The sequence below is a fragment of the Dreissena polymorpha genome, chromosome 3 (assembly GCF_020536995.1).
Source record: "Dreissena polymorpha isolate Duluth1 chromosome 3, UMN_Dpol_1.0, whole genome shotgun sequence".
NCBI lineage: Eukaryota > Metazoa > Mollusca > Bivalvia > Myida > Dreissenidae > Dreissena > Dreissena polymorpha.
Genome location: NC_068357.1, coordinates 108,649,043 through 108,668,237, shown reverse-complemented (window position 1 = coordinate 108,668,237; position 19,195 = coordinate 108,649,043). Strand labels below are relative to the sequence as shown.

The following is a 19,195-nucleotide window of genomic DNA, read 5'->3' as shown; positions in this document are numbered from 1 at the left end:
AAAAATTGAAGGCTATTTGGGGTTACCCCTAGAGAATTCAAACATCAAATATTTTAGACATTGAACGTGTTAAACGAGTTCATATTCAAAACTAAGAAAGCATGCGTAGCCTTTTTACTCTAGTAAAATGCACCAAAATTAAGAATAGATAGCGCATTTTTAATAGTAAAATGTAACCTCTCGAGCGTGTATGGTTTAAACCATTATATTGTTAAGACCGTCTGATCGAGTGTCTGAGTTTCCTGTGCATGTACATAGCGGTAAACAAAGTTTGTTACTGTGGCACGAGTATTTCAAACCAATGAATTCCTCTAATATTCCACGGTTATATCCAGATCCATGTTGTTTGGTTGTAACGTTGTCAGATGATGACCGGCGTTGTATCCTTTTCCATCGAGGGCACAGCCTGTCACAGATAAATACATATAGGCCATGTACAAATGCTATACAACGGACCTCCAGTGTGAACATCAACAGCTGGACCGAGAGGTCAAGCAATGGAAGGTCCGTTAGAGTCTTATGGATGCAGACAAAGGGCCCAAAACCCTGCTTGATGCACTGAAAGCTGATGGAAGTACCTACCCACTTATTCAGCTGATACTCACAGAATTGCTCACCATGCCTGCAACATTGGCATCCTGTGAGCGGTATTTCAGCCCTATGAAGCGTATTAAGACATACATTCGCTCTAGCTTGGGTGAGGATGGCCTTACAGCGCTCACAGTGCTCCACATACACCGGGAAAGTGTAGTGGAAATAGAAAATCTTTTGCCTCTACCAAGAGTCGAAACATGCAGTTCCTCTAACCAAACTTCAGGTATGCAAGTGAATTGCCATATGTTGCCAAACTGTACATATGTTAAAAATGTCTTCAACAAAACGTAAAGTTTATTTTTAAAACCAATCATGAGAAAAATCACGTCTTCGCCCACTACTGGCCTTTTTTCTTGGGTGGGAGGGGGGAGGATTGCCCCCGGATCCCCTAAAATGTGCCTGCACATCCTTGGAGGGCTTGCTATGCCCCTGACTAGTTTGTCAAATGTTACCCTGATTGAAATGTGGACAATATATTGTCAGAACTTTTTGTATATATTGTATAAATATTGAGCCATATCTTATAGGGTGTTGCAAAGTTGTTTTTATCTTCTATATAGGAGTGCTGTATAAGAAGAAGAATCTACTTTTGGACACGTGTGGTGTGCAATGGGCCCGTATTGGTACAGCTTTTTGTGCAATACCATTTCGTCACAGTGAGCAGAGATACTTGGAGCTCGCATAAAGATTATATAAAATTATCGTTATTTAACATCTTAACAGATTTATAAACAAAGGCGCAGATCACTGCCTGGCATGCAAACATTAGTACAATGTAACCATTGCCGTACATTAGTAATCGATTAAGCACACACAGTTTGCTGATAAAGCGATCCATTTGTTGACAGTTGCACTACATGTAGCAGATACATTTAGATCTTTAAAAGGACTCAAAACTGGACGGAAGCACTCCGTCTTTATAGTTGAGTACTGGATGATTGTTTTTCTTGTTTTACCGTGCGTCATTGTGTTGGTTTCATACTCTGTATCTAAGTTGGTAAAATAGTTTAATGTATCGGACTGCAAGGGTTTTTCGGATAGTTTTCTTTCGATATGTTTGTGTTGAATAAGAGTGGATTTTTAATCAGGTTTTCCGAAGGAAAAAACTGGTTATTAGATTGGCGAATGCGGGCGGGCGGAACAAGCTTGTCCGGGCCATAACTATGTTGTTCATTGTCAGATTTAAAAATTATTTGGCAAATTTGTTCACCATCATTGGACGGTGTGTCGGGCGAAAGAATTACGTCGATATCTCCAAGGTCAAGGTCACACTTTGAGCTCAAAGGTAAAAAATGGCCATAAATGAGCTTGTCCTGGCCATAACTGTGTGATTCATTGTCAGATTTTAAAATCATTTGGCACATGTATTCACCATCATTGGACGGTTGCACAAAGAATTATGTAGATATCTCCAAGGTCAAGGTCACCATGACTAAAAATAGATTGATTTGGAAACAAGGGAGGTAACTGTCAACAGTAGCAATGCACATTTTGAGTTGTAGTTGTCTCCCTTTATCAGACTTTTTTAATTGAAAACCTGGTTTTGTGACAATTTTGTCCCTTGTTTTATTCGATTTTCTTTTTGATATGAAAAAAATGATAATTTCTTAAAAAAAACATGGTGGAGAACTCTTCAATGGCCAAAAGTCTTTAGTTTCAAATTACACTGAATTGAATATCCTCGAGTGCCCTATTTTGACGCCTGTAAGCAGTCTGTTTAAGTTTTGTTGTGCCAACTATGGGATATATTATATAATATACTTCATACTTCATAAACCCAAAGCAGTTAGAGTGATACATGAGCTACTTGAAAAATTAAACCATTGTTTTATATTTGCAGATTCACCTTTGAAAAATGGCTAGACAGATTTCAACCGCAGTGTCTGACTTCTTTCTTGCCTGTTCCATCGTGTTTGTCGTGAACCATCTCTATCAAGCATCAGTCCCATTCGCCGCGATTGGACTGACTATCCAAGGTGTAGCTGCATCAGTTGGCATCGTCAGATTTTTTATGCTTCGGTCAGAAATGGGACCAGTTTTCAGGATGCACAAATTTATGTCCTGGTTGAGTACCACAGCAGGAATGGGACTTGTGTCATATGAATTCTGTTTAAAACATGAAGCAGTTACAACTGGCCATCTGGTTATGTCATTTGCTATTATAGTTACCATGACAACACTATTCATGAATGCAGAAAACAAGAAGCTGTTTGTGGAAGCTTGCAGTGGACTAAGTCTGCTGACCATTTTGATTTTGTCAGTGTGCTATTACAATATTTACGGAGTTGCAGCTGCCGTAATATACATTTTATCGGGTGCAATAATTGGCTCTGAAGGCACTTTACTAGGCTTGCGAAGAGTTGACCTTCTTCACTATGGACTTATTGTGGGCAATATGGCATTTATGAAAGCCTTATTGTGAAACAAATGAACCATTTTATGACATTTCTGGTATAAATTTTCTTTTGAAGAACATATTACATCTTGATTTTAATACACTCTAGTCTTATGAATTGTTTATTTTTTTATTGGACAATTAAACCAAAGACGCTGCATATAAATGGAAAATAGACACAAATTGTGCTCAGTTTGTTCTCTGTTAAAACTTGAATTTTGAGCAAATATTACTCTGCTCTCAGTTTTATTGAGGGATCAGTATTTTTAATGAGATACAACTGTGCATGAAAGGCTCTAGGTCACTCTGGCCCGAAGAAACTGAACTGTTGTGGGAGCTTTTGTAAGACAAAGTACTTTAGAAATAAGCTAAAACATCATTACACGGTAGTTCAAGTGTTCTTAGAATAAGATCATGATATGGCAAAAAATAAGACGTAGAGCATTCCCAAGATTACACATTAGCCATACATTGAACAAAACTAGCCTCCTACACATGTAGTTGTATTAAATGGTTTGTGTTTAATATTATTATTGATGTTTTATGTCCCCTCTGAGCCTTTTTTTTAGAGATTTTATTTAAATGTGATCCCTTGGGCTTTACTTTTTTGAACCACACCTGAATGAATTTGTATTGAACCATAAAACAATGCTTCACCCCAAATATTAAACCCCTGACCCTTATGGTTTCAGAGAAGATTTTTTTGATGTTTTTATTTTTACAATCTATTTTTGACTTAAGTGACCCACATCTGCAGTTGACCGAAACTATTTGAACACATTTGGAAGAGGGTCTTCAATTGTTCATTGCATACTTTAAAATATCTAGGGGTTAGGAGGAGATGTCTATAAAAAAGTTAATTTTTAGACAACTGGCAACATTGTATCCCTAAAGCTCCTCATGAGCTAAAAACGGACAGGGTTTAGTTTTGGCTCTGCATATGATAATGTTCATTATTAAGCACAAATGTATTCTGATGCATAATTAACCCTTTCCCACTTACATTTGCAGTCCCTAAGAAAAATAAATTATTTTAAGATCTTTCTTACTAGATTCAAGTTTTTAAGGCTTCATTTCCAACACTTAAATACTGATGAGCAGCAAACAGCATAAAACCTGAACAGACTGCAAGTTGCTGGCAGGCTGTTCTGGTTTAATGCTGTTTGCACATAGCAATTTTCACTTTGCTTAAGAGAGGTGTTAATTAAGAAATATATTAATTGTTTTATGTTCCTGAATCTTTTGGTAATATATCTTCTGAATTATTTATTACAAAACTGTATTATACAGTATATGTAATGTATACAACTTGTTGACTGCTAGTCAAATGTGTTCAGAAATTTAAAAATAAATAAATGTTGTGTTACATAGTTCTTTGTTGTATTCTTATTTTACCCCAGCACACAAAAATTGAGTCAGTTTGTCAATTCATCTGCATATGGTACCAGTTAAATGTTGTATGTTTGTGGAGTGAATCCTCTTCCCTTTTTCTAAAGAGGTTCAACTGAAACTTTAAATAAGTGATCACTATGAAGCGTAAATGTTAAGAATGCTTGCAAAATCAAACTAGAGCTTGTCACAATCAAATATGTAATGAGGCATACCTATACATGTCACGTGACACTTTTGCCAAGTTTATTTAACATCCATCCAACTGGACAAAGTTGCCCTGATGCCCTCTGAAGCTAATACATGTATGTACCCTCAACCTTGAAATATCAACCTTAGACTTATGCACCAGGGTTCTATGTGTGACATGCTATTGCACAATGCTATCATTTCTGCCACGGAATTTGAAAAATCGACCCATGGTGGCAAATTTATGCTCTGGACAATGTGTCAATTTTTCTTCATTTGAGCTTTGACCCAATGTCTCAACATGCAGAATTCTTAGCTTTTAACTTTTAAGATAATTTACCTATGCTTGACTACGTTACCTGATATTGTAAAATGGAGGGATTTCTTAATTTAATGTTTTACCTTGCATGGTGACATTGACCTTTGACCTAGGCGCTTGGATCTTGTGCATAACTCAATCCCATCTTGTTTATCACTCCTGTCTAGTTATTATACCATCATAGAAGAGGCAGGGGTATTTTGATTTGCATCTGTCTGTCAGACACTTGGACGGTCGGTTCATAAACTAGTTCCATTCTGCATGATGTCTAGGGATGACTTTGACATACAAACATAAAACTTGGTATGAAAGAAGAAGGCATTCAATTTCAAGGTTAACAGATAAAAGGTAAAGTTCCATAAATTTAGACCATTTCATTTCCCTACTATTTGTCGGGAACACTTGCACCTACAACCTTGCAATTTGGTATGATCAATAAGTGGGAAAAAAGGTAGACACCTATTGGTTTTAAAGGTCAAGGTAACATAAACTTGTCACATAAAAGTATTCTATACATATCACTACATTACTGTCAGTAAGAACGGTGTGTACACGATGACATTAAATAAATTTCAGAAGGATATCTAGATCTATGATTATCTTAATTGGTTTGCTTGTTACATGGAAGAAAATATATCATTTTCAGGTCAAAGGCACTTTTAACACGAGATTTGTTTCCGCAAGATATCTAGAGAATGCTTTCTCTTACTATCTTCATAAATGGTTTCATGGATAATGGTATTAAATGCCTTTATATTTTGAGGTCAAGGGCACAGGGCCATGCAGTCCTAAATCAATCATAACAACTACAAATTGACCCCTGTCACATAAGCGGGCATTTATGATTAACAAACACTTCTTGTTTGAACAGCCATCAATGATAGGCAATATTATATGCTCTAAACAAAGCAAATAACATGAATTGATCTGTGATCTTGGACCTGTGTCCTGCAAAGCAATTGTTTTCTTCATGATGATAAATTCTGCAAGGTTATTTAAACTCTATCCATTTTTGAGAAAGTTATGCTCCTGGAAAGTTTTTATGACTGATACATGTAGTTCCTAAATTTGGAGCAGTGACCTTGGCCTTAGGAATAGGGTTCATGCAGCTTATCATGATCCGCTTTCACTCAGGTTTTTGAAAATCCAGAGTAATTCTCTAGACAAATATATCCCTCTGTAATAGAATAAGGGCAAAAAAACATAGCACACATGTTTAAGACTATTTAAAATACTATAATGTAAACATTTATCATTGTTCTTTTTATGATTTATTACAATCTTTTATACAGAATATGTCAAACAATTTAAATGTGTATACATGTTTACTGAGAAACAATACCATTGATGGTGGATATGTATGTGCACAGCCATACAGTGTGCAAATGGTACAAGAGTAAATGCTACACCAGTCTTTTCTTTCAATGAGCATACAGTATGACATTATTCTATAATGTTTTTATCAATTTCAAAATAATGTAACAATCATTAACATTTAAGAGAATATATTTGCATATTTTCAAAAAAACTCCGATTCAAAGGCCAATGCCAAATAATGGTAAATTTTAACAAAAACATCCTCTACAATAATATACTTATGAAGCATTTAAATAATGTATGTAGACCTTACATTCAAATAAAGGTATTTATTTTACAACCAAGAATATTCAGTGTTTACACAACTCTCAATAAGAATATTTAAAACATATTATAATTTATTATCACAAAGATGAACTTTGACCTTCTCCACTCCTTATTTGGACCTACTTCTTTTACTGACTGTATCATATGCTTTTCCTTTGAGCTTAAGTGTATTTAACAGTATTTTAAGCATTATTTAATAGCATTGACCGGAGTCCAATAAACGAATACTAGTTACATTTTGTTTTATCTGACCTTATATATGGTAAATTTCATTAAAAAAAACTTGACCTATTTTGACCTACTTCTTTTACTGACTGCATCATATTTTTTCCTGTTATGGCTTTGACCTTAGGTGAATTTAACAGTATTTTAAGCATTTATATTTAACAGCATTGACAGAAGTCCAATTAATCATTCCAGTAACATTATTTTTTATCTGACCTTATCTGTGGTCAATAAAAAGGCCCTTGACCTAAGGTATATTCATTATAATATAAATTAAGACCTAGATGTTATCTATAGGTCTTTGATATAAATGACCTCTTACTGAGACCCATACCAGGGTGAATTTATCATACTGAATACCTGTATTTTGTTTTACATGTTCCTTGAATCTGGTTAATGTATGATACCATTATTCTAGTCTGACCATGACCTTTGGTGACTTAATCACTTACCGGTTAAGTAGATAGGACCTTGACCTTTGGTGAATTAACCACTTAAAGAAAATAGATACCTAATTCTAGTGCCCAATAATGCAAATTAACAGACCAAAATGTTGTGCCTGATAATGTTTAAATTACCGGCAATTTGAAATTATCCTTTCTGGCTAGTCGTAATTTTTTTTCAGATTGAATCCAAGGCGGTTTATTAAAAGGTTTCAGCTTTTTTCTAATTTGCATAAACCAAATGAAAGATATATACCTTGATAAAAAATGTTGAAGTTAATTGTGAGGAAATGTATGTATGTATTTCTTGTGACCTTGCAGTCAAGGATAACCCATGAAAGTGAAAGTTTCCGATAGGGTCCTTTGGTTTTTGCTGAAGAGACAGCAAGCAGTAGAGACAGTATTGAGATACAAGGAATCCAGGTGCAATACCCTAGCTCTTGGCTAATAGATCCCTTGATTCTTTTACGTGCTCAGTGTATAGCACCAATACACGCGAGAATTACCTGGGTGTCATACATCTCTAGTTGGGTGGGAAACACTTGAAGTATTTCTAAAATTTCCAGTTCCCCGGCCAGGAATTGAACCGGGGACCTCTGAAATGGTAGACCAGTTTGTTACCACTCGACCACCACAGTGACATAACATACATTATTATATTGTATTCAGCTTAAATTTATTTTTCTTTTCTTGTATTGCATTTCAACTCATTATGTTCTAATGATAACAATTAACATCACTGAATATGAGTAAAAGAAAAAAATAATGCTGCAATAATTAAAAACACTTGTTATTATTATTGACTTATGTTTACATTAAACAGTTAAAACAATATTTACTTTGAAATGAATCCACAAATCCCAAACAAATTAAAGGAAACCACTTTTATAGTTCAACAGGTATGTCATTAATTAGTATTGGCTCCTTATGAATGGCCATTAAAAATGATTTTTTAAGCTTTGATATGCTCTTTAGAAGAAAACATGTAAAATGATTGTGCAATATAAATTTGAAATATTCAAAGTTAAGCTATTTGTTTTGTCTAGGTCTTTTAGGACTAGCATAAATATATGTCATAGGGGTTACTGTTTTGGAGCAGTCCTTCATTAGTCCAAACTGGTATTTAATGATGTTGGAATCGTGCACACATGTAATGTCAGAGTCCATCCGGTTCAAACATACTGTTCTCACTGAAATCCATAAAAACCATCTAGACTGCAAAATGATTGCTTCGGCACCATGCATGCAGGGACCATTAACCAAATATCCTGCATTTAACTTTCTTCATATTAATGTATTACCTTTACTGCATGTTGTAGGTCCAGTTGTAGACAATATAAATTAATATCACATCTTACATCCCATTTGTTGTAAAAAAATTGATTTATATTTCGAGACTTTCTTGTATTTTTAGGTAACAGTGGCAGCTCCCTTTCAGGATCTCACCTGTTACCACAGAAATTAACCATTCATGTGTTTTCAAGCAATTTTCACATGAAAAGCTATGTTCCGCTAACACAAGGAAAAGAGTTTTTCAGGTGCATGGAGATTCTTTTCAAAATACAATGATTTTTATGTGTTTAAAGAAACTCCGCCGGTAAAATCAAACTTGTGATTCATTAATATCTTACATCCCTATTATTTGGGCTGTAAAAGATCAGCATACATATAATTTCCTTTCCCATGGTTCAGTCTTGGATAGGACAGAATCAACTCTCTATGCAGATCTTGAAACAAATTTTTTCCTTACTTTAAGAATGTGATAGGTCAGATACAACTTTCTTCCTGACATGAAGTCCGTGGTAGGCCTGAGATAAGTTCATTCTTAAGTCTGTAAAAGGTCAGAGAAGATAAAGTCCGTGAAAGGTAATTAAGAGATAACTTCCTTTCTTGCCTTAAGTCTGTGGCAGGTAAGGGACTATTTCCTTTTTAACCTAAAGTCTTTGGTAGGTCAAAAAACTTTATTCATAGACTAAATTCTATCATGTCTCTTATAAGTAAGGCAACTTCCTTCCTAACCTGAAGTAATTAGTAGGTCATTCCGAACTTTTGTCTTATCCAGAAGTCTATCCTAGGTGAAAGACAAGCCCTTTTCTAACATAAGGTCTTTGATAGGCCAGAGACAACCTGAAGTTTGATATATAGACAACTTCCTTTATAACTTAAAATCTTAAATAGGTCATGGACAATTTGCACATGTAATTATTTTAAAGTTTGTGAATTGTTTTTATTTACAATATACCAACGCCTCACAAAAACAAAAATCTTTTCTTTATATTTTAATTCAATATCTGAAAGCCATGGATAAAACACTGGTGAAAATGCAATACATTGCTACTATATACAAGTGTACACTATTAATGTATATAAATTATATTTTATACTGTAACAGAAACTTGTTCCATTTTTCCAATTGAAATATTTATTTTTTTTATAAAATAGAGACACTAAAAGAAACATATTTATTTACACCATATTATTAAATAAAAATTTGATAAAATTTTGGATCAATATTAAAATAATACCAACAACAAATGAATCTTAAAAAGATATCTCTTAACACAAAACTAGGAATATATATTTACATCAAAGTAAAATTCAGTAATTATATACATATGTTTACATATAAAATGTCAATTTATAGAACAAACTGAATGTTTAATTTTCATTAGATTTTAAATATATAACAATACCAAGAAGTATGATTCCTAATAAAAGCACTTAATGAAAGAATGACAAAATCAAGACTACTGTACTATGGAAAGGTTAATGTAACTTAAAAGGTTAAATAGAAGTTTAGAAACATTAAATCATACATTACTAAAATGCTTCAAAACCTAACAATTCTAAATATGTTAAATATAAGACTATACAAAAATAAAACACCCTTGTATAATGAGTACAAACATCTATATGAAATAAATATGTTATTAATTACAAACTGTTCTGTTAGAATCCTTTACACTTGCGTTCCATGTTTTTTCTTAACTTCTAAAACATATACTGATACCGCTTATTTAATGTATGTTTGTTATTTATTTAAAACAACAAAAATAATTTATTTTTAAGTTTAAGGGTAGTTACAAGGTGCTGCTGTATTAAACAGATGTATTCTTTGAAATTTCATAATAACTTGTAAAAATCCTTTTTTTTTAAATTGATCATTTATTTCACCGCTTGCTACATGGTCTCTTCAAGTTTATTCCTATTTGACAAATTGTAAATTGAATGTCTAAGATATTCAACACTTTTCTGCAACTGGATCTTTTCCTATTCTGATAATTATTATTTTATTATTGTACACAAAATCAAACATTAATCTGTTGCATAAATTATTAGTTAAAAAAACTCTCCTTAATAGACAATGTATTAATAAGTACATAGTTTTTTTATTTAAACTTAAAGAAAAATGCTAAAGTAAAGATCATTTAAATGAATACTACATAAATATACTTCAATACATAGATCCTTTTCCAATAGAACTTATTTCTACATATTGCATAATAATACCCGTACAATGAACTAATAGTCTTTAAAAGTATTATTTAATTATTTACAATATAAAAACATAAAGCCGGTGCTTTTTTAAATAAAACAAAAACACTTTAAGTAACAAATTAAGAACAATGAAAATCAAAGACAACCGTTAATTTGATGATTATCAAAGCTATAATTTATCAGCGTTTGTAAAGTAAAAAGCTAAGTTTCTGAAGTGAATTCAAACCCATAAAACACATTTCTGAATATCTACAAGTATGTACATAACGAGATCATAAAAGTATGGAATCAGAAGCAAAGCATTTGAAACTGAACATGTATACTTATTATTTATGAACCCTTTGAAAATAACAATGCAAGAAAAGAAAAGCTGTTTGTATAAAAGAATGTCACTTCTAGTATATAGCAATATTAAAAATGTGTGACAGGTTCAATTGCATGAAAACGCACAGCCTAAAGTGAGTACTGAACAACCATTTAAGTTTAATTTTAGATGAATCAAGGGCTGCAACTTGACCAATGTGTCTCATAACTTCATTTGCCAAAGATTGTACCGGTAAGACCCAAATAAAAATTGTAAGAAGATCAAATGCAAAATCATTAAACTTGGGGAGCAGGGAACACTGAATAGCCTTACTTCTTTTAATAAAGTGCCAGAACTGTTTACTTTATAGAGCAATTTAGCTTATAATTCAATATTTCCTAAATCTTGATAAATAACAACAGTTGGTTTTTTCCTACAGTCCCTACTACATGGTCATGTAATAAAGTGTTTAAAATTTACGATTTTAATGAAATTAAGAACAGCTGTTTGTTGCTTGTTAAAGAACCAAAAGGTTACATCAGTAAAAGGATCAATTATAATGAAAAATGCAAACTTTTAATAATACCACTAAACCAGTACTTTGTCTATCAACACTGCTGGTCTGATTATACTAAATAATGCCCCTTTGTAGTAATATACACCCTTATTTCCTTGCTTAAAACACTCTTATGTACAAATAAAATATAAACTCCTTTACAACAATCGTATAACATGGAATTAGGAGAGTAAAAAAATGCAAACAATATGTTACACATCACATGTCAAAAAAGACGTGGCTATTAAAAAGGAAAACAAGAGGGCCAAAGAAGGCCCCTAAACGCTCACCTGAGTTCATGGACACAAATTGTTGAAGATTTGACCTGGTGATCTAGTTGTTTACTCCAAATGACAAAAGATTAAAATATGGCCTTCATATTGTAAAGAAAAACATTCTGATCAAGTTTCATCAAGGGTCCTTACAGTAGATTGCTGACATGTTTTTTCCAAGATTTGACCTGGTGACCTAGTTATCTGACCCACAAGACTCAGATTCTAACTCAGCCCACAAAATGCCTAAAAACAAACACTCTGACCAAGTTTCATCAAGATTGGATTAATAAATGTAGTATCTTGAGAGATAGAAGTTGTCAAATCACACAACACTTCGCTGGACATAGTGTTATCAAAATAGTGTACCATGAGCTTTTAAGATCAGGTGAGCTGCAAATACATCATATTAATTTCAAACAGTCACTGTCAATAGCTAGAAAACAGCACATTCATACTGGCAAATGGATATCCACTGATTTTGTTTTAATCATAACGAGAAACTTAACGAGATAAAAAACTGTTCATATTAACACTTCTCAGAATAGTTACAAAACAATCATTAACATTTTTTTGTAAAGCCTGAACACTAAGTTTTAATAACACTTTTTAATTAATCTTGTCCAACTTAAACAGGCAAAAACAAAAGCACTTTATATTCTTAAAATAAAAGACTCTATACTCTAAACAATCACAATCAGTGGCATGCTGACATATATTGTCAAACAAGGGCTGTTTGTAAAACATGCATGCCCCCCATATGGGCTGTCAGTTGTAGTGGCAGCCATTGTGTGCATATGTTTTTTGTCACTGTGACCTTGACTTTTGACCTAGTGACCTGAAAATCAATAGGGTCATCTGCCAGTCATGATCAATGTACCTATGAAGTTTCATGATCCTAGGCCTAAGCATTCTTGAGTTATCATCCGGAAACCATTTTACTATTTCGAGTCACTGTGACCTTGACCTTTGACCTAGTGACCTGAAAATCAATAGGGGTCATCTGCCAGTCATGAACAATGTACCTATGAAGTTTCATGATCCTAGGCCTAAGCATTCTTGAGTTTTCATCCAGAAACCATTTTACTATTTCAAGTCACTGTGACCTTGACCTTTGACCTAGTGACCTGAAAATCAAAAGGGGCCATCTGCCAGTCGTGATCAATGTACCTATGAAGTTTCATGATCCTAGGCCTAAGCGTTCTTGAGTTATCATCCCGAAACCATCTGGTGCACGGACCGACCGACATGCGCAAAACAATATACCCCCTCTTCTTCGAAGGAGGGCATAAAAATAAGTCAGCAGAACTATCAATATATAAACTCATCATGAGTACATGTTCATGTTAAAAATGTCATTACAAATGCATATCAATGCAATAACAAGCAACTGAGGCTGCATTTCCTATGCTGGGAGTAATAAAATATTCTTAACCATACCTTCCAGCATTTCTCTGTATCAGACATTAAAGTTTCCAGGCTTAATCCTATTTAAATTTCTACTTAAGAATTTACTTGAAACATGAGAACTCGGAGGTTAATTGTTTTTGATGCAAGGAGTTTGTTACACTCAATGGAATCAATGATCGGAAGATCGTGGTGGGGCGTTTCGAGAATGTCTGCCGTGAACTCATGCTTATAGATCGCCGGGTTCACCTTCATATCACCAAATGGACCCTTCAGTATGACAAAATGGATGACGATAGGTGCTGTGATTTTGCTCTTCAGAACTAGCTGGTATGTCAACGCTCTCTGCGATGAGTGGGCAGGATCCTTCTGGTCGTGTGTGACTTTTGCGCGGATCACCCACTGGTTGTTAAATGCCGAGAACCTGCCCGTCTCGTAAAACAGCTTTGTGATGAAGTCGTCAGTGCGGTAGGGTTTCAACTGGAGGTCTGATAGTGAAATTGAGGTTACAGCATAAAGGTATATAAAGAAGAAAAACTGCTTGTTGGAGAATACATGTATTTACGATGAAGAAGAAAAACACATCATTAGGGTATTGGAGAGAAGATGTGGTTGACAAAGGTGAATTAAGGCCAAGTTTACAGATTTGTTATAAAATTTAAACATCAATATTAATTCCTGCATGTTGATTTAAAGATGGCTATTAGGTATATTGTAATGTTGTAACCTTTTTCCCTACTGCATAAGAGATGCTTTTTTTTTAAATAATATACTGGTTTAAGCCATAAAACACAGTGATAAGAATCAATAAAAATATCCACAAGCCCTGCCCTGGCAAAATTTGAATCTGGCTTGCTAAGATTATCTGTTTCCCACATAGATACGTATTTTGACACATTTGTAGTTTCTTAGAAATTTTAATTTCACAAAAGACCTTTATACTAGATTAAAGTTTTAAAGGCTTTATTTCCTACCCTTAGATACTGATGAGCAGTAAACAGCATAAAACTTGAACAGACTGCTAGTTACTCGCAGGCTGTTATGGTTTTATGCTGTTTGCACATAGCCGTTGTCACTAAGCTTCTGAGTGGGAAAGGGTTAATAATATAAGAACGATTGCTTGTTGATAAATCCAATTCCAAATACAAACACCTACCATTGAACGTGACCTTCTCAAATGAAAGTAGGGAGAATATGTCTTTGAAGAGCTTGTGTTCAGCAGCCTGAGCATCATCGATACGGTTCAGTGACTCCATAATCTCAAGGCCGGATTTCTGGGGGTGCGTGCATGAGGCCTCGTGGCCTTGAAGCTCATGGAAGGGGCCATTCCAGGGGCAACCAATTCGCATGAACTTGCATTTGGAGGGTCTGAATTGAACAAGAACAGAATAACGGTTAGAGCAAACGAACAGTTAAAGTACGGGTGCCATGTTCAAAGTTATGCGAGTTTCTTTTTCTTTCTGTACTGCTTGTACATTGTTACAGTTCCATGTTGTTTGTCAAACACATTTCATGTTCATGTAGGATGTAAAAGGTGCTATACTGATTAATACTAAATCTTACTATATAAAACCTGATAATTGTACAGTACTTAAAAGTACATACTTACCCAATTTATAACCAACTTACCTTTCTACTTACCTTTCTTTTGTACTGCATGCCTATTTATTATTTGTTAAAAGGTCGGTTCATATTTAAAAATACAACTTAAGTTGTTGTTTTTTATTTGTAACCAAACAAACATGGAACCCTAATTTGTTTTTATGCAAATGTTATGCTACAAAGCGAATCTGAATATTTGTGTTTGTATAACTGATGCAAATATGTATATTCTGATGGACCAAAAAAGACAAATCAACTCTGATTAGTATAATACTTCATAAAATACAGCGGTTGTGCTAATAGGGAGAACTCCCAACACTTTGAACAGGCCACCAAAAGAAGTAGTTTTTTTATGAGTTATTTAATGCTGAAATGAAACATTTGACAAAATTAAAGCAGTTGGCATGTCGAATCAATACGAGCATTCCCTCCATGTAACATTGGAAACTGCTGTGTCAGCTGATTTCTTTAACGATTCAATGAGCTGAAAACAGAACATATGTTTTTACATAAACAATTCATTTCTGGATGACACCTGGCAATCTTTTTCTGAAAAACAAACCCTGTATTTAGGCATAGTAATAACTGTGAAATCATTTAAATCCTGTATTAAAGATAAAATTTAAGTTAGCCAAGAGTAAGAAGTTTGAAGGAATGTACAGTTGATTGTTGAAACATTAAGGAGAATGTATTTTCCAAAAAAGAATTGGATTGCTCACTACATATAATGTGGTTGTTGTTTTAATGTTCTTATGATGTTTTTGTGTGCTTTTGCCAAATAAATGATTTCACATTAACATAATATAATGCATGATACATAAATAACATTTTCATAAACACATCCATACTTTTCCATTCACACAGCTGCTTAAGTGTTTTTTTCCTATAATTTTGATAATCATATCTCATACTCAAACTATAAACATAGATAATACTACTACAATTAATGTCTTTAAGTTCAAATAAAATGATTGAACTTTCAATTATTGATGGATTAAAATTTTCCTCCTATTGCAGATTAAACTAAAGTTCCCATAACAGATTAAACTTTAGCTCCAATTGTAGATTAAACTTTAGCTCCCATTGCAGATTAAACTTTAGCTCCAATTGCAGATCTGAAAAATTAAAAACAATCTTTGTCGTTTCTTCAAGTCAACACCCCAAAACTTATTTACACATGATCTAGTCACAAATAACAAATTGATCACTTATGTTTTTAAAAAAGGATTAACAATTAACAATTACAGTATGATAATTAAAGTTCCCTTAATGACAGCATTTGTACATAATTGTCCACCAATACAGAAAACATCATATCAATAAAAAGAAAAAATTAAAGTCCCTTTATGTAAAACAATACGGTAAAACCATTTTTATTGGATTATTTGCATTCAGGTTTTTGTTTCTCTTGCATCTCCAAAAAGACAAGTAATTTAGATTAACAAGCACATTTATAAAAAAATCTTCACCCTTTTCCTACTTTACTTCATTCTACTTTGTGTGACTCAGTTTACATCAATTTCTAACAAGTTGAACATTCTTTTTTTATCCACAAGAAATCTTGTATTGTTTTGTTTTTTGAAGAATGATACACTGGCAAATCCTTTATTTTAAACAATTTTTTTTAACATAAGAACACATAAAAACAAAACATACAGGGACTTTAATGGGCAACATTTATACTGAATCGATGACATACATACATCATGTACAGAAAGAGAAACAACCAATAACTCACAATTTCCATAGCAGCACAATTTAACACTAACATTAAATTTTAAAAAAACTAATGAGGAACATTTTTTGAAAATTAAGTGCTGTTGAGTGCGTATGTTTTAATCTAACAAACTTCAATTCAACTTTTGAACATACAATTTACAAACCTTGAAAATATGGGCCATCATTTTAAGAATTTCAAAAATCATGAAGTTTTTATTAAATAAAACTTGTTCACATAACCTACCTGAATTTATTATCACCATAAAACAAAATGACAACAGAGCACAGGAGAACTTCAAGCCATTCTCTTCTCAGAACAGTTAAACCAGTGACCACACAAGCGGCAACTAAAAATGGGTCCTTAAATTCCTACTCAGAATAAAACTGCTCAGAACTTTGCAAGAAGCACACTGTTGTATGTACATACATAAAATCTTAATGGAATGAAACATTCTAGAATGTTGAATCAGGAGTACTTCCAACTCCAACTTTCTGAAATAAAAGGAATTTACAATTTATGAATAACAACTGACCTTGTCACAGTTTATTTACTTCACTAAAATGTAATAAAAATATGGCTTATATATTTTAAAACACCAATTTCATAATTTAATTAGTGTTGAATAAATTTCTGAACCTATATTTCAGTCAAATTTTTTTCTTTCATGGAAACAAGTTTTAATGTTGGTTATGATTGTTGCGTTTTAGAACTAAAATATATTGTTATGACAGTGAACATTTTTTAATGAAATAATTTATAAACATCATATTACTGTACATGAACAAAAATCATTTATGGAAATAATCCTACAGAATAAAGAATTAACTGTGACAAGGTAAAAAGTATTTGTTATGATATATCATCATAAGGACAAAGCACAACTTGATGGACAATTATGTTTCAAAAGCAAACAACCATTGACAAACATTCACTCAATACTTATCAGATTTGCACCAAAATTGTTACACTTAATGCCAGTTTATAGATTTCCTTCCAAAGGACCTGTTTACACTTATGTCCTGATCGTTTATATTAGACAGATTAAAATTATCATTTGAGGAAATAAAATCTTTGTTTTATACATCGACAAATGATGATAAATAATCCTTATATCTTTATTTCACAATTCTATGAATGGAGATTCATAATCCTAAAAGATTTTTGTCTTATCATTGAACAAATGATGTTATATAATCATTTGATTCCAAAATTTCAAGTACAATAAATTTGATATCTGTCCTCAGTAAAGGAACATAATTTATAATCTTTACCTCAAACAAGATTAAGTACTTTTAAAAATACAATGAAACGGAATGCTTAGCCTACAAACTGACATTAAGACATAAATCTTCTTCAAAATATTTGCAAATTGGCCAGGTCTATTAACCACAAGACACAAACCAATCTCACAAATATTTCTGACAGCTTATTTGGTACAAAACATGCTTAAAATAAACTTAAATACGAAAAATACTTGCCAGAAAAGTGTTTGTTATTTAGGTAGTGCTGACTTCCACGAATTGATGTTACACCTGACGATGCCCTGTTTTCCTGCAGTCAGTCTCGCCGGACTGACTGACCTATCGTGGTTGTAGGGCGAGGGCGTTGATAATATAATTCCCAAGAGTTAAGACGATTCGCTGTTCCCATGCTATAAAGGGGGGTAAACCCATTCCTGTGCTAGTGGAAAAATGTAAGAAAAGACATAGGTTTCTTCATTTAGCAACAAACAAGTGGATTATGCGGCCTTGTTCTCGATTCCAGGCATGTTTTATGTAAAACCCCAACAGGCCTGCATCCGAGAAGCGTGACCTCCACTTTGACATGGCAATGAAAACATGGGTAGCTTAACCTAAATAGGTTACTTACCCCGGAACAAGTGGGCCTCACCTCTCTAGACAGAGTTCCCGCTCATGATACTCTATGTTGTTTCTTGGCAGCTGCAAGGAGCAGAACTGGCAGAGGGACGGCAGTTCAGACACAGCATTCTCCACGGCAAGATTTCGAGTGCAGGAGTTCTTGCTGATCTCGCATCTGCAGTTGGGGCATGTCGCTGTCTCGTCCTTGAGGCGCGCATCGGCAAGAAGGTGGTTGAAGCATCCACAGCACATAAGGTGTCCATTTGTGCACTGAAACAGTTAGATCCAACCTACGTAATGGACCAGAGGCTTAGCATTGCAGAATTGGCAAGTACATCAGATGTCCATTTGTAAACGGCATACACTATACAATTCATGAAAATGTAGATGGTTGTAGCACTGTAATAGTTAGAAAACAGACATTATGTAATTTATTTTATAAAGAAGATGGTTTAAGCATATTCCCAACAAAAACTGCTTTGTGGCGGTTGAAACATCTACATGACAAGCTGTGTTTATTTTATACTGTTAGTGTTTGAAAAAAACATTTTGACAACAGATTTTGACGTGTTGCTGGGTATTTTAACAAGACATTAAGTACTGCGCTTGAGCTATGTTTAAATGAAGAAATTTAAGAAAGTATGTATATTTATTTAAATAATGACTTGTATTGAAGAAACTGACTTAAAATGTAACCACCATTTAAGAAATTAAATTTGCATTAATTAAGTCACTACAGGAAAGCGGGTGCACATGTCATTCAAATAATGACATTGACA

At 33.5% G+C, this 19,195-nt stretch overlaps 3 protein-coding genes across 5 annotated transcripts in view; 2 read left to right on the top strand and 1 right to left on the bottom strand.

The window, feature by feature from the left end:
- Positions 1-19,195, top strand: part of LOC127870950 (E3 ubiquitin-protein ligase RNF166-like) — a 194,950-nt gene that overhangs the window by 94,209 nt on the left and 81,546 nt on the right. The window lies entirely within an intron of this gene.
- On the top strand, positions 1,367-4,355 carry LOC127870951 (uncharacterized). Of its 3 annotated transcripts, none has more exons than XM_052413551.1 (2): positions 1,367-1,516; positions 2,435-4,355. In XM_052413551.1, the coding sequence occupies exon 2, from the start codon at positions 2,450-2,452 to the stop codon at positions 3,014-3,016; it is 567 nt and encodes a 188-aa protein (XP_052269511.1). In that variant the 5' UTR covers positions 1,367-1,516; positions 2,435-2,449; the 3' UTR covers positions 3,017-4,355. The 3 variants fall into 3 exon arrangements, with proteins under 3 accessions (XP_052269511.1, XP_052269514.1, XP_052269512.1); XM_052413554.1 differs by lacking the exon at positions 1,367-1,516 and adding an exon at positions 1,546-1,587; XM_052413552.1 differs by lacking the exon at positions 1,367-1,516 and adding an exon at positions 1,688-1,879.
- The window catches only part of LOC127870948 (zinc finger TRAF-type-containing protein 1-like), a 14,346-nt gene continuing 1,292 nt past the window's right edge, over positions 6,142-19,195 (bottom strand). Inside the window, exons 2-4 of the mRNA XM_052413548.1 lie at positions 18,448-18,686; positions 14,392-14,603; positions 6,142-13,723 (exon numbers count right to left, since the gene is read on the bottom strand). Of these exons, the coding sequence (XP_052269508.1) occupies positions 13,332-13,723; positions 14,392-14,603; positions 18,448-18,686 (843 nt within the window). The 3' untranslated portion in view covers positions 6,142-13,331. The remainder of the gene's footprint in view (positions 13,724-14,391; positions 14,604-18,447; positions 18,687-19,195) is intronic.

Excerpts from the sequence above, each read along its gene's own strand:
- LOC127870951 (XM_052413551.1), top strand. The coding sequence starts at position 2,450 with ATGGCTAGACAGATTTCAACCGCAGTGTCTGACTTCTTTCTTGCCTGT.